The sequence below is a fragment of the Lynx rufus genome, unplaced genomic scaffold (genome assembly GCF_022079265.1).
Source record: "Lynx rufus isolate CCGP_SWC_20201006 ecotype Redwood Valley unplaced genomic scaffold, mLynRuf1.p SCAF_30, whole genome shotgun sequence".
Lineage (NCBI taxonomy): Eukaryota > Metazoa > Chordata > Mammalia > Carnivora > Felidae > Lynx > Lynx rufus.
The window spans coordinates 3,035,739-3,056,469 of NW_025814846.1; the positions used below are offsets into that span (position 1 = coordinate 3,035,739).

The window sequence follows — 20,731 nt, forward strand, 5'->3', positions numbered from 1 at the left end:
CTGGGCTGATGGCTCAGAGCCTGGAGCCTGTTTCCGATTCTGTGTCTCCCTCTCTCTCTGCCCCTCCCCTGTTCATGCTCTGTCTCTCTCTGTCCCAAAAATAAATAAACGTTGAAAAAAAAAATTTTATAAAAACCCTATCCCCAAAAGAGACCATTTGGTCCAAACCACTTTCCTTTTGCTAAATTAGAATCTCCAAGAAAGCCATAAGGAAAACCTCATAGGGTAGGCCCTCCCCAAGCAGGCAGTTTATGGGGTAGAGTGTGAGGGACCTAAGCTATACTTGCTGACCCATTCTCAAGAAAGAGCCACAGGACAGGGCACTCCCAAGAAAACCCCCATAGATGTGGAGCAACACTGCTTGGGAATTAGATCCCAAACCTAGCCCCATGGGATGCCAGGCCAGAAGGCATCTTTAGACAGATGGGCAGGGTTGGGAATGATGAAGGATGAGGTAGGGTCGGAGGGGGAAGGAGGCTCAGCTCTGAGCTCAGGACCAGATTCTGGGACCTGCCAACAAAATGAGCCAGTAGCACAGAATGTTGACCTAAAAATGGCAAAACCAGGGCTCTCAAAGGAGGTGATGGTGGAGGAGTAGGAATGGACTATTTTGCAGCATTAATTTTGCAATCTCACCAACACCTTTGATGTGCCCTTGTAGTGCCACTCTCCTTGCCAAGGTCCTTTTCATGTTTCAGCATGAGGAGCTCAAATTTTTCTGGGATCTGGGGCCTAAAGGGAAGGGAAGAAAGGAGCTGAGTGGAAGAGCTGTTCTGAAGGGGTGGAGGGAGGCAGTGGGGAGAAAGGCAGGCTGGTGAAGCCCTCCCCCCAGCAGGCACTTCAATAATCTGATTTCCATAAAGAGAACTTTCCCGGCCATAAAGATTTTATTGAAACTCCCAGCAGCCTGATAAAAGCATAATTCCATTGACCACAATCTACCTAGGAATAGCTCCAGGATATTAGTCTGAAACTCAGCAAAGCTATCCCTTCTGGAAGGCTGCTCCACTCCCCTTCCCCCTTTCCCTTCTCCTCCCACATGTGGGAGGGGCTTTCCTTTGGCTTAACGGTGGACCATCCACAGTCCATGGGGAAAATGTCTGTCCAACCCTGAAAATAAGCCCAGCTCTACAGGCTTCAGAGAGAAAGGAGGCCCTGGGCCAGGTAGTGCAGGAATACTCTGACACTCCTCTCACAGCTCTAGGCTTGCCATGGCCTGTTCTAGACCTGCTGTTCCTCCAGAGTACATAAGAACTTAAAAAGGTGCCTTCATTTCTGAAACCCTGATTGAAACCCAGTCTAGAGTTGGAGTCCCCAGAGAGCTAGCTGGAGACAGAACTTAAAAGAAAAACTCCAGACCTGGATCTGAAGCTTTGCTCTGTTGCCTACTGACTATGTAATCTTAGGCAAGTCACTTCTCTTCTCTGAGCTTCAGTTTCCCTATCTGTAAAATGGGGAAAAAGAATACTTATTCAAAGTGTTAAGGATAATGACAGAATATGAGACGTCCCTATATAAAATGCCTAGTGTGATGCCTGGCATAAAGTAGGCATTCAATATGCTACTCTTCACCACCTTATTACCCCCTACCCCATAAGACCCCTACCTTCTCTTCATAACCCTAGTTGCTTACCTATCTTCTTCAACCATAGTCGTTCCTACACCTCCAAGAAAGAGCCACAAGGTAGGGCATTCCCAAGAGACCCCCCCTGCCAAAAGTGGAGCAACATTGTCTTGGGGTCAAACCCAACCCTAGCCCAGGAAGATACAGAATGGAAAGGCTAAGTAGACAGATGGGCAGGGCAAGGGATGGTGAGGGACAGGGTGGAAGTGGGGTTGGAAGTCAGCTTTGTGCTTTCTTGTAGGAAGGAAAGTGTTTTCTTATAGTAGAGGGTAGGTACCAAGAAAACAGCCCATGGAAGCCTCCCTAATTCTATGGGTTAAATTGCTACTTTCTGACTAAACTAACTCCCTTTGTGGCTTTGGGAAAGTCCTTTTCTTTCTCTGAGTCTCAGTCACACTACCTGTCAAATGAGAGTGGCATTGAGATGAATTAGTCTAAATAACTTCCTGACTGACTCTACACAACTAAAAAGCTGTCCAAAATTCTGATTATTTGGGACAATATATTTATTTATTTAGTCAACAAATATTTAGTGAGTATCTACTATACACTAGGAATTGTTCTAAGTGCTGGGAATAAAGCATTTGGAAAAATAGACAAAAGTTGTTGCTTCATAGAGCTCAATGAAATCAATAAATAGAATCAATCAATAAAATATGTTGTATGCACTGGTGTTAAGTCCAAGAAGAAAAATAAAAGTAGGAAAGAGGGATAGGGAATGTTGGAGAAGGTCAGTGGCTAAAAGCTTTAAAAAATAGTTAGGAAAGATGTCACCAAGGAAGCAGTATTTGATTAAAGATCTGAAGTGGATATAGGAGCACACTGTGCAGGTTCCTGGGAGATGAATATTCCAGGAAGAATGAACAGCCTGTGCAAATGTCCTGAGGTAAAAGTATGACTGGCTCTTAGAAGAACAGCTAGGAGATCAGTATGCTTGAAAAGAGGGAGAGAGTTGTAAGAGATGAAGTCAGAGATTTAACATGAGCCAGTTTGTGAATGGTCTTATAGGCCATTACAAGCATTTCAAATTTGTTCTGAGAGAAATGGGGATCTTGTGGGAAGGCTTTTCAGCAGAGGAGGGACATGGTCCAGCTTCTGCTTTAACAGGATCCCTCTGGCTTCAGTTTAGAGAATAGACTGATGGTGAGAGGAGACCCTGAGTAGAAGCAGCAAGACCAATCAAGAAGCAACTGCAATAATCCAGGCAAGAGGTGATGGTAAAATAGAAAGGCTGCAGTGAGTCTTAGGAAGAGAAATCGGCAGGGAAGTCAGTGGAGTAGCTACCAGAAAGGGGGAAGTTGTCATGGGGCTGTGTGTCAGAGAAGAGGACCAAGAAAGGATCAGAACTGCCCTGCCCTGCCCCAGATCATGCACAGATGACCTCACTGATTGGTGGGCCTGGAGATACTATCTTCTGAGGAGGACAGAGTCAGTTTACTCAAGTATTTACAGGGTGTTTCTGTGACCTGTTCTATACATGTCTCATCCTTGGTTAGGGCAGGAGTGGGAAGAGTGACAGCCCTGCCCATCAGAGAGTCCCCCTGAGGGTGGGGATCAGAAGGATTTCCATGCTCTCCAGAGTGATGTGTAATTAACACCCCTTGGTTTACACTACCTGTATCTGACTGCTGCCTCTCTGGACTGCCCAAAGAGTATCCAATGTAAAAATGGCTAATTGTAAATATGTCTTAGTAGTTAGCAAAAGAAGGTGAAATAGGATACCCAATAAAATAGTATAGAGATAAGAAGCAGACATATTGGTACTGGACAGAGGGCAAGAAAACAAGGGGGGAAATTTCAACATTGAGTCCCCAAAAAGGCTTAATTAGAGTGAACCCAGGGGTAGTTAGCATTCTGTTGGAGGTACTAACAGGGGTAGGGGTGCTATGAGAAGGCTCCCCCGAGGTGGTTGGGAAAGACAACTTAAAGAATGAGTATGGTCCATGTATGTAGCACAAAGAGGCCAAAGTCTCCCTTGTCCCAGCTCTGCCACTGATTTGTTATGTGACAGTGGTAAGGTTCCTAGCCCTCTCTAAGCACCAATTTTCTAGGCTGAGCAAAGATTTGGATGAAATTATCTCTATTTTTAAAAATTTTTAATGTTTATTTATTTTTGAGAGACAGAGAGAGACAGAGCACAAGTGGAAGAGGGGCAGAGAGAGAGACACACAATCCAAAGCAGGCTCCAGGCTCTGAGCTGTCAGCACAGATCCTGATTCAGGGCTTGAACCCATGGGCTGTGAGATCATGACTTGAGATGAAGTCAGATACTTAACCGATTGAGCCACCCAGATGCCCTGGATGAAATGATCTCTTGGGTAAGTCTCAGCAAAGAAGTTGTAGGTTGAGAGAATCTAAAACTGGACTGGAGCCTCCTTGAGGGTTGGTATCCCAGTACTCTGTACAGACCCCAGCACAGAGCTGGTCCTCAGCCACTGCTTGTTGAGTGGTTTTTCAGGTCTGTGGGATGATGCCTGAGATGGAAAGATCTCTCTAGAGACTTCCTAGTCTCAGTTTCTACTATTCCTCCTAGGGGATATGTTTATTGGGTTTTGCCTGATTAGTACTTATTATTCAACTCTTGTTAAGATAATCTATATATTCTTTAAGGAACTACCTTTCTCCCATGCTTAGTCTGTGGTTCAGTTAGGGAATGACACCACTCCTGGCTCAAGGGAAGAGCACATGATTCAGGCCTGGTTCCAAACTCCCCTGGCCACAAAAATTAATTTAGAGATGGGCACAATGAGACTTAGTTCTGGGACTTTTGACAGAATTGTTGGGAAGAGATCATTTCTCTTTACATTGAATTTGGAGCTTTGAGGATGTTAACTTGAAACTGTTGGCTGCCATCTTGTAATCATAAAAGGAGAATGTACCAAAGAATTGCACTAATACATAAGAGAGCAGAACTGAGAGGAAAGCAGAAGAATGAGTCTTAATGATTGAAAGAAGCTTTACATTCTGCTGTGTCTACACCCACACCTACTGATAAGCTTATCTATTTTGTAAGCTGATTAACATTTTTATTTTAAAAAAAACACTGAAGCCTGATTGAGTTGGGTTTTAGTTATTTGCAAAGGAAGAATCCTGAATAATATACACCTTCCTCACTTTCCATATAGTCCAGTCACTAAGGTCCACTTGTCAGTTTGAAATAAGCCACAAACTTTCACATCTCCATCTTTTGAACATACAGTTGCTTATGTTTAGAGCTTTCCCCCTGCTTTGTTCAAAGATGTCTGTCTATCCTACGAGAGTCAACCAGAGCAGGTCATCTAGAATGATAGAGTTAGGACTTCTGAAAATCTTCTCCTTCTTAAAAGCAAAAAGAACTCTAATGTAAATGGTCAAAATCAATTTTTCCAGGACTCTAGAAGCTAACCAAAGTTTGCTACAATCTAAGGGGCATGATTTAAAAAAAAAATCTGTTGATTGTTGGTAAGAACAGCAAGTTTTGTAAGGTTTGGACTTGCCCTACTTCCATCTATTTCTTACCAGAAGCATGGTGGCCTTGAAAAACAGCAGCCTAGCAGCAACCAGAGGGGGCAGACCAGGTTTGGAGATCCTCAAAAAGCCCAATTCCCAGAGAATTGTCATTACTGGAACTGTCTAGCTGCTCCTTGGAAAAGCATCTTTCACAGAGCTGTTATTTGACCTGGCTCAGAGTTCACTCAGTGGGGAAAGTCCTATTCCCTGAGCATTTGTTGAAAACAATCAGTAACAATTGTTTAATATCACAGCAGCAGTACCAATTGGAGCAAATAAGGGACTATCTGGTTAAGGAACTTAAAAGGAAAATCTGGGGAATGAGAAGTTAATGCAGGCTTTGAAATTCTCTGACATATCATATTCCTGGGATCTAGGAGGCTACTTGCATATGCATGCATCAAATACACCTGAAAAAGCCCTATGTTTTCACCTCTATCTGACATTGGGGCTTGCTAGAATGGCTGAGGTAGAATTGTAAATTGATGGAGCATTGAAGTAGTGCCCCAACACACACACACACACACACACAGCCTTTTATCAGAAAGTGTAGGTTTATTGATTGATTTAAGGAAATCTCTGTCCAATTATTAGCTGACCACTAAGCTAACCAAGCATACATTTCAATAGCCACATATAACAGAGAATACATTTTATAGAAATAGTTAAGAAAAGTCACTGAATAGAAAAACAACAGTAACTAAAGCAAGCAATAACAAAAATAGAACCTGGGGAGGGGAAGAAACTAATGTTTAGAGTTATCATATTACATTCTTTTATTATTTTTTTTAAAATTTTTTAGCGTTTATTTATTTTTGAGAGACACAGAGACAGAGCGCAAGCAGGGGAAGGGCAGAGAGAGAGGGAGACAGAATCTGAAGCAGGCTCCAGGCTCTGAGCTCCAAGGGAGCTGTCAGCACAGAGCCAGATATGGGGCTCAAACTCACGAACCATGAGATCATGACCTGACCTGAAGTCGGATGCTTAACCAACTGAGCCACCCAGGCGCCCCATATTATATTCTTTTAAATGATCAGTTTTCAACAAAAAAATATGAGGCATGCAAAGAAAGTATGGCCCATACACAAGAAAAAAAAATCAATAAAAGCTGTCCCTGAGGAAGCACAGAGATGGAACTTACTAGACAAATACTTTAAATCAACTATTACAAATATGTTCACAAAAAATCAACTATTGTAATGCATCACATTACAATAAGAGTAAAAAATATGATTATATCAGTAGATTGGGAAAAATGCACATTACCAATTCTTGACAAAAATTCTCTTGATAAAGAACATCTAAAAAACTTAGGTAACATCATAATTGATGGTGAGAAACTAGGTGCTTTCCCACTAACATCAGAAACAAAGATGCCTGCTATCATCACTTCTAGTCACTAGAGGGCTTAGCTAATGCAAAAAGACAAAAAAGGTATACATATTGGAAAGGAAGAAATAAAAATATCTTTGTTCACAGATGACATGGCTGTCTATGTAAAAAATCAACAAATCTCCTGAAACAAATAAGAAATTATAACAAGGTTGCTGAGTAGGTTGGTCAAAGATATGATTTTTTACATATTTATTTGTTTTTGAGAGAGAGACAAGAGTGCGAGCAGGGTAAGGGCAAAGAGAGAGTGAGACACAGAATTTGAAGCAGGTTCTGAGCTCCGAGCTCCTAGCTCGAGCTGTCAGCATGGAGTTGTTAGCACAGAGCCCAACTCAGGACTCAAACTCATAAACTGTGAGATAATGACCTGAGCCAAAGTCAGATACTTAGCTGATGGAGCCACCCAGGTGCCCCAAATATATGATTTTTTTTTAACAGAGGAAACCATGTCTAAACAATTAAAGGTCATCTAAATTGGAAAGGGAAAAGTTAAATTATTTCTGTTTCTAAATGATGATCTTATATGTAGAAAACCCTAAGGATTCCACAAAATACTGTTAGAAATAATAAATTCAGCAAAGCCTCAGGATATAAGCTCAATATAAAACGATCAATTAGAGCGGCCAGGCAGCCCAGCTTCGCGAAGGCTCTCGGCGCGCGGCGGCCCGCAGGCACCCGGCACGCGCCCGCCCCGCCGCCACGATGCCCAAGAGGAAGGTCAGCTCCGCCGAGGGGGCGGCGAAGGAGGAGCCCAAGAGGAGGTCGGCGAGGTTGTCAGCTAAACCTGCTCCTGCAAAAGTGGAAGCGAAGCCAAAAAAGGCGGCGGGAGGAAATCTTCAGACAAAAAAGTGCAAACAAAGGGGAAAAGGGGAGCAAAGGGAAAACAGGCTGAAGTGGCTAACCAAGAAACAAAAGAAGACTTACCTGCAGAAAATGGAGAAACTAAAAACGAGGAGAGTCCAGCCTCTGATGAAGCAGGAGAGAAAGAAGCCAAGTCTGATTAGTATCATATCCCATGTCTTACCAGTGGTCCCTGTCTCCCTTCTTGTACAATCCAGAGGAATATTTTTATCAACTATTTTGTAAATGCAAGTTTTTTAGTAGCTCTAGAAACATTTTTAAGAAGGAGGGAATCCCACCTCATCCCATTTTTTAAGTGTAAATGCTTTTTTTTAAGAGGTGAAATCATTTGCTGGTTGTTTATTTTTTGGTACAACCAGAAAATAGTGGGATATTGAATATGGGAGGCTTTGATCGTCTTGGGTGTCAGCTTAACATTCCATAGATGGGGTAGTTTTTATATCCTATAATACCAAGCATACTAAATGGCAATTTGGAGTCAGTCGTGCATTTAATATGTCTTGAACATTTTAAATTACTTCTATTCCCATGTTGTTTTTGGTAGAATTGTTTCCTAAAGAAAACCACTCCTTGATCTTGGCTCTCCCTGTCAGAATTTTGTGCATTCTGTAACATCTTGGTCGTGGTAGTCCAGTTTCCTAGTAACTTTGTTAATGTGCTGTGCGAGATTGAAAATTTGAGTATGTAGCGTATATGACATTAAATTGTGAGTTAATGGGACTTAACAGTGTAACAGCATATCAACATTTGAAGATACTGGTACTTGATATACTGTTAAGGGAAATTTGCCTCCAAATTTTAAGCTGGAAGGTCACTGGAATAACTTTGAGAAAAGAACCATAGCTACATGGTTTTTTTAGGTTTTCGGTACGTACATTAAGAATTATGTACAAATTGAATTGTCTGTACTGATCCTCAGAACAACGAATAAAAACTCAATTATGAAAGAAAAAAAAAATAAAATAAAACGATCAATTATGTGTCTATACTTTAATAATGAATAATAAAAAAAGAAAATTAAGAGAACAACTCAAATTACGATGGCATCAAAAAGGATAAAATAGCTACAAATAACTTAACAAAAGGGCCAAAAGACTTATCCATTGAAAACTATAAGATACTGCTGAAGTAAATGAAAGAAGACACATAAAGTGAAAAGATACCCCATGTTCATAGATTAAAAGACATAATATCACTAAGATGACAATATTCTAAGAGATCTACAGATTTAATGCAATCCCTATCAAAATCCTAACAGTATTTTTTGTGCGGGAATAGGAAAATCATTTTAAAATTCACATTCAATCTTAAGGGAGCCTGAACATTCTTCAGGAAGAACACAGTTGGAGTACTTACACTTTCTGATTCCATAACTTACTACAAAGCTACAGCAACCAACACAGAAGGATACTGGCATAAGGACAAACATATAGACCAATGGGATAGAATAGAAAGCCCTGAAATAAACCTTTGTGTATAGGGACAGATAATTTTTTTTTAAATTTTTTTTTCAACGTTTATTTATTTTTGGGACAGAGAGAGACAGAGCATGAACAGGGGAGGGGCAGAGAGAGAGGGAGACACAGAATCGGAAACAGGCTCCAGGCTCTGAGCCATCAGCCCAGAGCCTGACGCGGGGCTCGAACTCCCGGACCGCGAGATCGTGACCTGGCTGAAGTCGGACGCTTAACCGACTGCACCACCCAGGCGCCCCAGGGACAGATAATTTTTGACAGGATACAAAAACCATTCAATAGGGAAAGGACAGTCTTTTCAATAAACAGTGTTGGAAAGACTGGATATCCACATGCCAAAGTATGAAGGTGGACCCTTCCCTAACACCATACACAAAAATTAACTCAAAATTGACATAAGACCTAACAGACATCTATATAGAATGCTCTATTCAACAACAAGCTGCATATATGTTCTTCTTAAATGCACATGGAACATTATCCAGGGTAGACCACATGTTAGGACATAAAACAAGCCTCAGTAAATTTAAAAGGATTAAAATAATACAAAATGTGTCCTCTACTCAAAATCAAAATAAATTAAAAGTCAGCGAGGGGCGCCTGGGTGGCGCAGTCGGTTGGGCGTCCGACTTCAGCCAGGTCATGATCTTGCGGTCCGTGAGTTCGAGCCCCGCGTCGGGCTCTGGCCTGATGGCTCAGAGCCTGGAGCCTGTTTCCGATTCTGTGTCTCCCTCTCTCTCTGCCCCTCGCCCGTTCATGCTCTGTCTCTCTCTGTCCCAAAAATAAATAAACATTGAAAAAAAAAAAAGTCAGCGAAACAAGAAAATTTGGGAAATTTGCAAATATGTGGAAATTAAACAGTGCAGTCTTAAATAATGGGTTAAGGAAGGAATAACAAGGGAAATAAGAAAACACATTGAGATGAATGAAAACAGAAACAAAACATACCAAAACTTATGGGATTCAGCTAAAGCAATACTCAGAGGGATATTTTATAGCTATAAATGCCTATATTTTAAAAAGAATGAAGATTTCAAACAATAACCTAAACTTCCACCTTAAAAAAAAATAGAAAAAGTAGAGCAAACTAATGCTCCAGCAGGGGAAGAAGGGAAATAATAAATATTAGAGCAGAAATTAACCAAATAAAGAATAGAAAAACAATGGAGAAAGTCAACAAAATCAAGAATTGGTCCTTTAAAAATATCAACAGAATTGACAAATCATTAAATAGGCTGATCAAGAAAAAAAAGAGAATAAACTCAAATCACTAAAATGAGAAATGAAAGTAGGGCAGAAATAAAAAGGACTCTAAATACTATGAAGAATTGCATGCCAATAAATGAGATAAACAGATTTCCAGAGAGAAACCGTCGAAATTGATGCAAGAAAAATAAAAACATTTGAATAGACTATAACAAGTAGACAGATTGAACTTGTCATTTTTTTTTAGATCCCACAGAGAAACATACCTCAGTATAATAAAGGCCATCTATGAAAAACCCACAGCTAACATCATCTTCAATGGGGAACAACTGAGAGCTTTTCCTCTATGGTCAGGAACAAGACACGATGTCCACTCTCACCACTTTTATTCAACACAGTACTGGAAGTCCTAGCCACAGCAACCTGACAACAGAAAGAAATAAAAGGCATTGAAATCAGTAAGGAAGAACTAAAACATTCACTATTTGCAGATGACATGATATTCTATATAGAAAACCTGAAAGATTCCACCAAAAAAAAAATGCTTAAAAAGATATATGAATTTAGTAAAGTTGCAGGATAAAAAAAAATCAATGTACAGAAATCTGTTACATTTCTATACACCAATAATAAAGCAGCAGAAAGATAAATTAAGAAAACAATTCCATTTATAATTACACCAAAAATAATAACATACTTAGGAATAAATCTAACCAAAGAGGTGAAAGACCTGTACTGTGAAAACTGTAAGACACTGGTAAAAAAAAATTGAAGATGACACAAATAAATGGAAAGATATTCCATGCTCATGGATTGGAAGATCAAATATTGTTAACATGTCTATACTCCCCAAAGCAATCTACACATTCAGTGCAATCCCTATCAAAACAGCAACAGCATTTTTCACAGAACTAAAACAAACAATCTTAAAATTTGTATAGAATCACAGAAGACCCTGAAGAGCCAAAGCAATCTTGAAAAAGAAAAAGCAAAGCTGGCAGCATCACAATTCTGGACTTAAAGTTACATCACAAAGTTATATTGATCAAAACAGTATTGTACTGGCACAAAAATAGACACATAGATCAATGGAACAGAATAAGAAAATCCAGAAATTAACCATAATTATATGGTCAGTTACTCTTCAACAAAGCAGGAAAGAATATCCAATGGCAAGAAGACATTCTTTTCAACAAATGGTTTTGGAAAACTGGAGAGCAACATGAAAAGGAATGAAATTGGATCACTTTCTTATACCATACACAAAAATAAATTCAAAATGGATTAAGACTTAAATGTGAGGCCTGAAACCATAAAATCCTTGGAGAGAGCACAGACAGTAACTTCTCTGACATTAGCCATAGCACACTTTTTTCTATATAGGTCCTCTGAGGCAAGGAAAACAAAAGCAAAAATAAACTATTGAGACTACATCAAAATCAAAACCTTTTGCACAAAGAAGGAAACGATCAACAAAACTCAAAAGCAGCCTATGGAATGGGAGAAGATATTTGCAAATGATGTATCCATCCAATAAAGGATTAGTATCCAAAATCTATAAAGAACTTATGCAACTCAACACCCTCAAAAAACAAATAGTTCAATTAAAAATGGGCAGAAGACATGAATAGATATTTTTCCAAAGAAGACTTACAGATGGCCAACAGATACATGAAAAGATGCTCCACATCACCCACCATCAGGGAAATAGAAATCAAAACTACAATGAGATATCACCTCACACTTGTCAGAGCAGCTAAAAGCAACAACACAAGAAACAAGTGTTGGCAAGGATGTGGAGAAAGGGGAACCCTCTTGCACTGCTGGTGGGAATGTGAACTGGTGCAGACACTGTGGAAACCAGTATGGAGATTCCTCACAAAGTTAGATAATGAACTACCCTGTGATCCAGGAATGGCACTACTGGATAATTTCCCAAAGAATACAAAACACTACTTCGAAGGGATACATACAGCCCTATGTTAATAGCAGCATTATTTACCACAGCCATATTATGGAAACAGCCCAAGTATCTCTCAATAGATGAGTGGATAAAGAAGATGATTTCATATATATATATATATATATATATATATATATATATATATATATTTACAATGGAATATTATTCAGCCATAAAAAGAATGAAATCTTGTCATTTGTAGTGATGTAGATGGAACTAGAAAGTATAAAGCTAAGTGAAATAAGTCAGTCAGAGAAAGACCAATACCATATTATTTCATCATATGTGGAATTTAAGAAACAAAAAAAAAAATGAGTGAAGGGCAAAAATAAGAGAAGAAGAGAGAAAGAGAGAAAGAGAAAAGCAAACCAAAAATCAGACTCTTAACTATAGAGAACAAACTGATGGTTACCAGAGGGGAGGGAGGGTAGGGGTATGAATTAAATAGGTGATGGAGATTAAGGAGTGCACTTGTGATGAGCATCCAGTGATGTATGGAATTGTTGAATCACTATATTGTACACCTGAAACTAATATCACCCAGTATGTTAACTGTATAGGAATTAATTAAAATAAAAAGTTTTTAAATATCCCACAGAGAAAAGCTCAGACTCAGGTGACTATACTGGTGAATTCTACCAAACCTTTGAAGAAAAAAATAATACTAAATCTTCACAATATCTTCTACAAAATAGAATAGTAGGCAACACTTCTCAACTCATTCTATGAGGCCGGTATTAACTTGATACCCAAACTAAAAACATTACATGAAAACTACAGACCAAGAAACATAGACTCCATACTAGAATCTAGAATACTAGAAACTGAATCCAGCAACTTATAAAAAGGTTTATCCACCTTACCTAAGTAGAATTTATCCTAGAAATTCAAAGTTGCCTTAACATCCACAAGTCAATGTATACCATATTAACAGAATAAAAGACTAATAAAGTGAAATAATTTTAATGAATACAGAAATAGCTTCTGACAAAAATACAACATGTTTTCATAATAAAACACTAAACTAGGAGTAAAAGGAAGCTTCCTCAACCTAATCAAGAGCTTCTACCAAAACCCCACAGCCAACACTCTCTAAGGTCAGAAATAAGACAAGGATGTCTGCTTTTACCACTTCTAGAAAACATAGTACTGGAGGTTCTAGCCAGTGAAATATATATATATATATATATATATATATATATATATATATATGGAAAGGAAGAAGTAAAATTTGGTTATTAGTTCTAATAGTGTTATTTGTGTATGTGTGTTTCTTGGGATTTTCTGTATATAAGGTTATGTCATTTGTGAGTACAGATACTTTCAACTAATGTTCAACAACAGTGCCAAGACAATTCCTTGAAGGAAAAGGCTCGTCTTTTTAACAAATATCGGTGTGAAAACTGGATATCTGCAGGATAAATAATGAAGTTGGACCCCTAGTTCACACCATATTCAAAAATTAATCCAAAATACATTAGATGTAAGAAATAAAAGTATAAAAGTCTTAGAAGAAAACAGTGACTTTGAATTAGGTTCTTATGGTTTCTTTTTTCTTTTTCTTTTATTTTAGAGAGAGATAGTATGTGAATGGGGGAGAGGGGCAGAGGGAGAGAGGGAATCCCAAGGAGGCTTCACAGTGAGTGTGACTTGATCCCAGGACCCTGGGATCATGATCTGAGCCAAAATCAAGAGTTAGACACTCAACCAACTGAGCGACCCAGGCACTCCCAGTTCTTATGGTTTCTTAGACGTGACACCAAAAACATAAGTGACAAGAAAAGAATAGATAAATCAGACTCATGAAAATTAAAAAACTTTTGTGCTTCAAAGGATAACATCAATAAAATGAAATAATAAAAAAACCACAACACAAATGGGAGAAAATATTTGCCAATCACATATCTGATAAAAGGACTTATATTCAGAATAAAGAACTCTTCCATTTCAACAATAAAATCACAAACAAATCAGCTAAAAAATTGGGAAATGATCTGAATAGATATGTCTCTAAGGAAGATAGACAACTGGCCAAGAATACATGAAAAGATGCTCAACATCATTGGCCGTAAGAAAAATGTACATGAAAACCACAATGAGGTACCAGTTCACACATACTAGGATTACTATAATCAAAAAGACAACTAACAACAAGTGTTGGCAAGGATGTGGAGAAATTGGAACCATCCTACACTGCTGATGGAAATGTAAAATGGTATAGCTGGTCTAGAAAATAATCTGGCAGTTTCTCAAAAAATGAAACATAGAATTATTATATGATTTAAAAATTCCACTCTTATGTACATACCTAAGAAAAATGAAGACATATGTACACAGAAAAACATGTAGATGAAGGTTCATAGGTTTATTAATAATAGCCTAAAAGTGGATAAAAACCTAAATGGCCATCAACTGATGAATGGATAAACAAAATGTGGTTTATCCGTATGATGGAACATTACTCAGCCAGGAAAAGGAGCAAAGTACTGTTAGATGCTACAACCCTGGATGAAACTTGAAAACATTATGTTAAATGGAGGAAAACAGATACAAAATGCCACATATTATTATGTGATCCCATTTATATTAACTTTCCAGAAAAGGCAAATCCATAGAGATAGAAAGTAAATTCGTGGTTGTCAGAGGCATAGGGTGCGGAAGGTGGGAACTGGGAGTTACTGCTCATAGGTATAACATTTCTTTTGGGGTTGATGAAAATGCTCTAAAATTAGATAATGATGGTCGCACAACTCTGAAATACTAAAATCTACTGACTTGTGCACTTTCAAAAAGTGAATTTGATGATTTGTGAATTATATCTCCATAAGGATCTTATTTTAAAAAATGAGTCACTCAGGTTCATCCCTCTGTGAAATTGTCCTGAGTTTCACAACTAGGACAAGGGGACAGGACAGAGAATTGGAGAGGCCTGAGCTGTCATTATTGAGTGCCTCCTTTTGGCAGGCATTGTGCTGGGCAGTTTACCTGAACTTGTTTTGAATCTAAGACTAATTCTGTCAAGAAGGAATGACCATATCCATTTTATAGTTGGTATAACTGAGGCACTTGCAGAAAGTGGTGGAAGCAGGATTTAAACCCAGATCTGTGCTCTATGTCCCCTTTCAGGGTCCTGACTATGGGGAATTCCTGCCAAAGGTGATCCTGTTCCTTTGATCCCTGTGTCCCTGGCCATGGAGTGGAGAGGACAGTGGGCCCTGGTGAGAGCTTAGTCTCTGATGCCCTGTCCAACTGAGCTCTTCCTCTTGATGCAGCGGGCTGGGATGGGGAGTGCAAATGAGCTCAGCCCTAGCTGCTGAAAACCTATCTTGAGCTCCAGACTTGCAGACTGGGTGTATTTTTATCACAGGTCACAGGGAATTTCCCGACCAGGGGATCAATACCAGTTCATTACTCATGGGGGAGGGGTGGAGTCTGGGACAGGCAGCTGGTGTTAGCTGTGATTGAGGACTCCTTCAGGCATTTCTTGCACCTGACAGTGCTCCCATCCTCCCTCTCCCTCACCCTAGCTCTGAGTACTGCCAGGTGCTTTACAAAGGTTACCTCATTTATACCCGTGATCTTAAGAGTAAGTAAGGTTCATCTAATGGTTTACTGAGGTACAGAAGGGTCAAGGGACTTGCCTAAGACCACACAACTAGTAAGTGTCAGGGCTGGGATTCAAATTGAGGCGGGAGAGGGCCATCAGTGGAGACCCCTCTAAGGAAGTAATTATGCCTTTCTAGACTCAGCTTCTCTCCTCCCTCCCCACTCCGGTCCAGCCTTTCCACCTATCTGAGCTCTCTGAGGACACTTTTCCAAGCAGTGACAGCTGACTCAGTAAGGTGGGCAACAATTCTCATTTGACAGATGAGGCACAGGGGTGGAAAAACCCCAAAACAGCACATCAGTGTCCACAATCCAGCTCCTCTCCCTTTCAGCTAAGCATTTTCCCCACAGCACATAGGCAGACAAACCAGTTTTCCAGACCAGCCTAGAAAGTTTGGGATGAAGGCCTGTAATCACATCCTACCTGCAAGAACACAAGGCCCAGACAGGAGCCTAGGCCCCAGCAGCTTCCTAAACTAAGAATATGTCCTCACGGCCAACTACTCTGTGTCTGCCAATTACTCTGCCTTGCCCATTACCAGCTTATACCCAGCTGGGGCCTTGCAGAGGTGCAGAGGAGACCCTAGGGAGCATCAGTTTCCAGGCAGGCACCAGGAGCAGCTCCAGATGCTGGCCTTCGGCCCTGAGTGTACTGTATTCCTGCCATATTGGGCTTCCCCGGCAGCCACAGGCACCTTGCTTCTCCTCCACTAGCCTTCTTCAGGACCTAGGCTGCTTCCTGGAGTCAGGAAGTCTGTGGAAGCCTCATCCTGTATCCCCAGAGACAGCTCAAATGACCATTAAGCTTTGAGCAGATGCAGGCAGGGGTAGGTGAGGGGCCTATAAGGTGGTAGGTGAGGGGCCTTCTGGGGCCTATAAGCAAAACAGCCGCATCAGTCCTCAATGGCTGCTCCTCTGCAGTCCACAACCTAAATGCTTTGGGACTGGTGGGCAAGCAGATGTCTAGAAAGCCCATACTACATGGCAGGAAAGGTGAGAAGGTGGGGGGGGGTGGTTGCATATGGTTTCAGCCCCATGGAGTCCAGTCTGAAGGGCCTCCCTGGAAGATGTGAGAGGGCCAGGGAGCCTGAGGGGCAGCAGGCACATTCTAGGATCAGAAAGAGCTTCCCAGCCCTGTCTGCTTTGAGACCCTGGGCTCTGCTTATTCCTTGTCATGACCACTGAGACCCCTTCACTAACTCAGACTCATGGCCCTCATAAAGCATCTACCCCCCCCTTCCCCCCTCAGATGAAGGAGCTGAGGCTTAGAGAGGCAGAGGCTGTATTATGCAAAGCAGTGGCAGAATTGGGATAAAGCTCAATCCCCCAGCCCTATCCCTCACCCTGTCTGTGACCCACTATCTTAGCTTAGAGATACCGATGTGCCAGAAAGCAAGGCCTGGGGAATTCACCTCTATTTTCCCAACCCTGGTGTCTGATGCTTAGTAAGTGCTTAATATTTTCAGATTGATGACTTCCTGATCTAAGCAGCTCCTCATAGACCAGATGAGCTCTGGAGAACCCTGATGACTGGGTTGAGGTGGTCTGGCCCCTAGCTACAAACCCTGGACCTTGGCCCTTGAGGCTGCCCATATGTTCCTAGAGCCCTCACAAAGCTGCATAGTGTTCAGGTCTCCCCTTGTTCCTGCCCCCTACCCTTATCTTTCCTTGCTCTGGCATCCAGGAGGCTGAAGATCAGGGATATTTCACAACCACAGGCTGTGGTTCCCTGCTTTTCCCGACTCTAATCTCAGACCCTGCCATGTCCCAAGACCCCCCCCCCCACCCAGGGAAGACCCACTCAGGTCTATCCAGAAAGACATCAGGAACTAGAAAACTCTTCAGGTAGGCCTTAGTCACAGAGAGGGACTGGCCTTTGAAATCTCTTTGACCCTTGGCTCCCAGACTACCACCCCACTTCTGGGTAATTATAGTGTTGTCACTATTCTCAACCCCTGTCTCCCCATTGCCACTCAAAGGGATCACTTCCCAACCAGTCTCTCTCTTCATGTTCCTCCTTGGAGGCTTAAGTTCTTTAGGAAACTTCCCTGAGTCCTTTGCAGTCTTCAAGACTTTATATTATGGCTTTGGCTGGAGTCAGATCAGCACTACTGTCAGTGCCCACTACCTGCCTCATATCTAAGCTTGCTATGCCTTTCAGGCATTGCTTTGGTGTTTGGCAATCCTTGCCAGGGCTTCCTTGGCATCCATGTCAGTTTTCCCAGCCATTCTCCTCCTTTTGTACCCACCACCCTCAGGTCCAAGCCAAACTAGCCCATACCTGAGCTCTGTGGATGTGGCAAGATAAATTCTTACTAGGTGACAAGCATTTTATTAGGCACTTTGATGGCCATTATCTCATTTGATCCTCACATCAACTTGTTGAGGTAGGGATTCACAGTCCCACTTTATAGATAAGGAAATTGAGGCTCAAAGAAATACTCACTGAGTTAAGTGGTAAAATGAAGAGTGAAGCCAAGACACAATTTGGGCGGTTGAAATTAGATGAATTGGAGCCAGGGAAAAAGCCTGGAGGAGGGGCAATAACTGTGTGGGCTTGGAGATATCCTGTGCGAACCTCTGAGGGGGTTGGGGAATAATAGCTGGCATTTATTGGGCACTTACTATGTGCTAGGCATTATGCTCAATGCTTCATATGCACTGTCTCCATGAATCCACACAAAAACTCTATGGCAGAGATACTATTGTTCCTACTTTATAGAAATTGAGAGAGGTGAAGTAACTTACCTAAAGCCATCCAGCAAATAAGTGGTGATCAGGACTTAGATGCCACCCATTGCACTTGCTCTTTCTACTTTTTGCAGAAAGGAATGGGTGACTGCCCTGAGGAGATCAGAGCCAAGATGGCTGACAGAATGCTAGGTTGAGAGAGCAGCCTGCAAAATGTGAAGTGCCATGCACCTGTGCTCCAGTTGGGGACAGAGGCCAAAGAGCCAGGAAGGTGAGTTTTGCTGGAAAAGGCAGAGAGGAATAGAAGAACCTCAGGCCAAGGTGTGCCCAGGGGTAGCCATAGGAGAAGGGTCAGACAAGGGGCTCTGCAAAATGGGGCCAGTTGGACAACCTAGGCACTCAGAACTGGCTAAATCAGGGGTTCCAATCTGAATGACTTTGAGAAGCCAAATATCAAGGGTCTGAGCCAGAAGCCAGCAGCCAGTCACTGTCATGGCACCTTGAAAGAAGTGAGGGTATAAGGCTCTTGTTGGGTAAGGAGTCAAGGATTCACTGGCCCATAGAGGTTGTACAGGAGGTGTGGGAGAGTATGCAGATGTCTGTCAGTGAGCACCATTTGAACCACCAGCCAGAGCTCACACACTTGTTCTGGGAAATAGCACACAGATGCCAATACCTCTGAATCTAGGCTCACTGGGGAGGACTGCAAGGGGTGCCAGGAGTTAGGGTCAGCCGGGAGAACTGGGGATCTGATCTTGAACAGTGGCAGGACTTTGGCAGGCTGAAACATAGGGAGGCATTCCTGGCTGAGGGCACAGCAGGCACAAAGGCCTGGCACAGAGGCCACATCTGTAAATGCCTATTGAGTAGCATTCACACACCCAGCTTCTCCTTCTTTTGTAATGCTCAAGCTCCTTTATCATCACAACACTGAATTTTAATTGCTTACCCAACTGCCTCCATCACCCATCAGACTAGTAGCAGCCCAAGGGCAACACAATTTATTGAGGGCTGACTCTGCTGGTCACTGTACATACCTTGCTTTCCTCCATTGTCTGAAAGCTCCATGTTGTATCTCACCAAAATCTGTAGAGCTAGGAACCTAACTTGGGCCTGGGCCCCAGCACACTCAGTGTAGATTCCAGTGGTAGGAACAAATGAGAAATAAGTGTAGGTTTTGGCAACTAACCTTGGTCACCAAGGTGGGACCCTGGGGTGGTATTCATGGGTAGGGTGGAGGGGTGTGTGTGTGTGTGTTTGCGCGCGCGTGCGCGGGCATATACACGCGCACATGTCTGCTAGTTCAGGTGGCTTGTGTGGAGGGAACAATGGAGCCCGGGACTGAATCTTCCTGAGTTTGCCAAGGATTAGGTGGAGACACCATGAGCTCCACTCTGCTCCTTTCCCCTGGGATCCTTATGGTGGAACCCAGCACCCCATCCTACCCCACATCCTTCCAACTATTCTTCCTTCCTTAGCCCCAAATGAAATTTCATCAGCATATTAATAGGACATTATCGTTTCTAATGAGGATCTAGAAAACATTTATGGAGCAGATTAAAGACAGCTCCACCCCATTAACCAGCCCTGGGCCGTCTCTGGGGATCCTCATGTGTGTGTGTGGGGGGGGACAGAGAGGCTTGGAGGAGAACTGTTTTTTCTGCTGGCCCACAGAGAGGGAAGGGGGAAAGAGTGCCACAGGGAGAGAAGCTGAGCTCAGACCCGCAGGCTCATGCTTCCCCCTTTTTTCTGGGTTCCAAGGTGAGAGTTGGACTGCCAGAGCATTGGCATTGCTGCTGTCCTAGTTCCAGAAGGCTCCTGAGGACAAAGAAGTCTAGGGCCTGGGGTTTGCAGGCCTACTATACCAGCTAGGACCCTCATCTAGCCCCAGCCCTAATTTTACCCAGGCATGTGGGTAGCCAAGGCTAGCCACACTGCCACTGGCCTCTGCCTTTACACTTAAGGTAGACATAACTCAATGAACATCTATAAACAAGAACCCACACTGACGGGGCATCTGCTGTGTGCTAGGCACCATAGAGGGCACTTCCCCACATGAGATGCCGCTGAATCCGTTTTAAAAAACTGCACAAAGTAGACGTTGGCCTTCAGTCTGCCTCAGACATGAGAAGATGAGGTTCAGAAAGGGGAAACAACTTGCCCAAGGTCACACAGCAACCCTGAGATTCTAATCTCAGTCTGTCTGATTCTAAAGCCCACATTCTCTCCTTTATGCCATGCAACTTAATTAGCACCTCCTCAGTGTAAATGACCTTGCTACATGTTGTGCTTCACTTCCTAACCTCCTACTTCTGCCCCAGAGGCAGGGTGGTATCATTGAAAACATGAGATGGTAGAGATAGAAAGATCTGAATTTCAACTCCAGCTCTGCCATGACCTAGCTGTGTGACCTTGGAAAATCTC

The 20,731-nt window shown here is 42.0% G+C and overlaps 1 protein-coding gene across 1 annotated transcript; it reads left to right on the plus strand.

Annotated features, from left to right (window-relative positions):
- Nucleotides 1-7,129: 7,129 nt before the first annotated feature.
- LOC124521563 (non-histone chromosomal protein HMG-14-like) lies at nt 7,130-8,324 on the plus strand. The gene is given in 2 exon segments (XM_047092506.1): nt 7,130-7,331; nt 7,334-8,324. Coding segments are annotated over 2 exon segments (300 nt in total). The 5' UTR covers nt 7,130-7,207; the 3' UTR covers nt 7,510-8,324.
- Nucleotides 8,325-20,731: the final 12,407 nt, after the last annotated feature.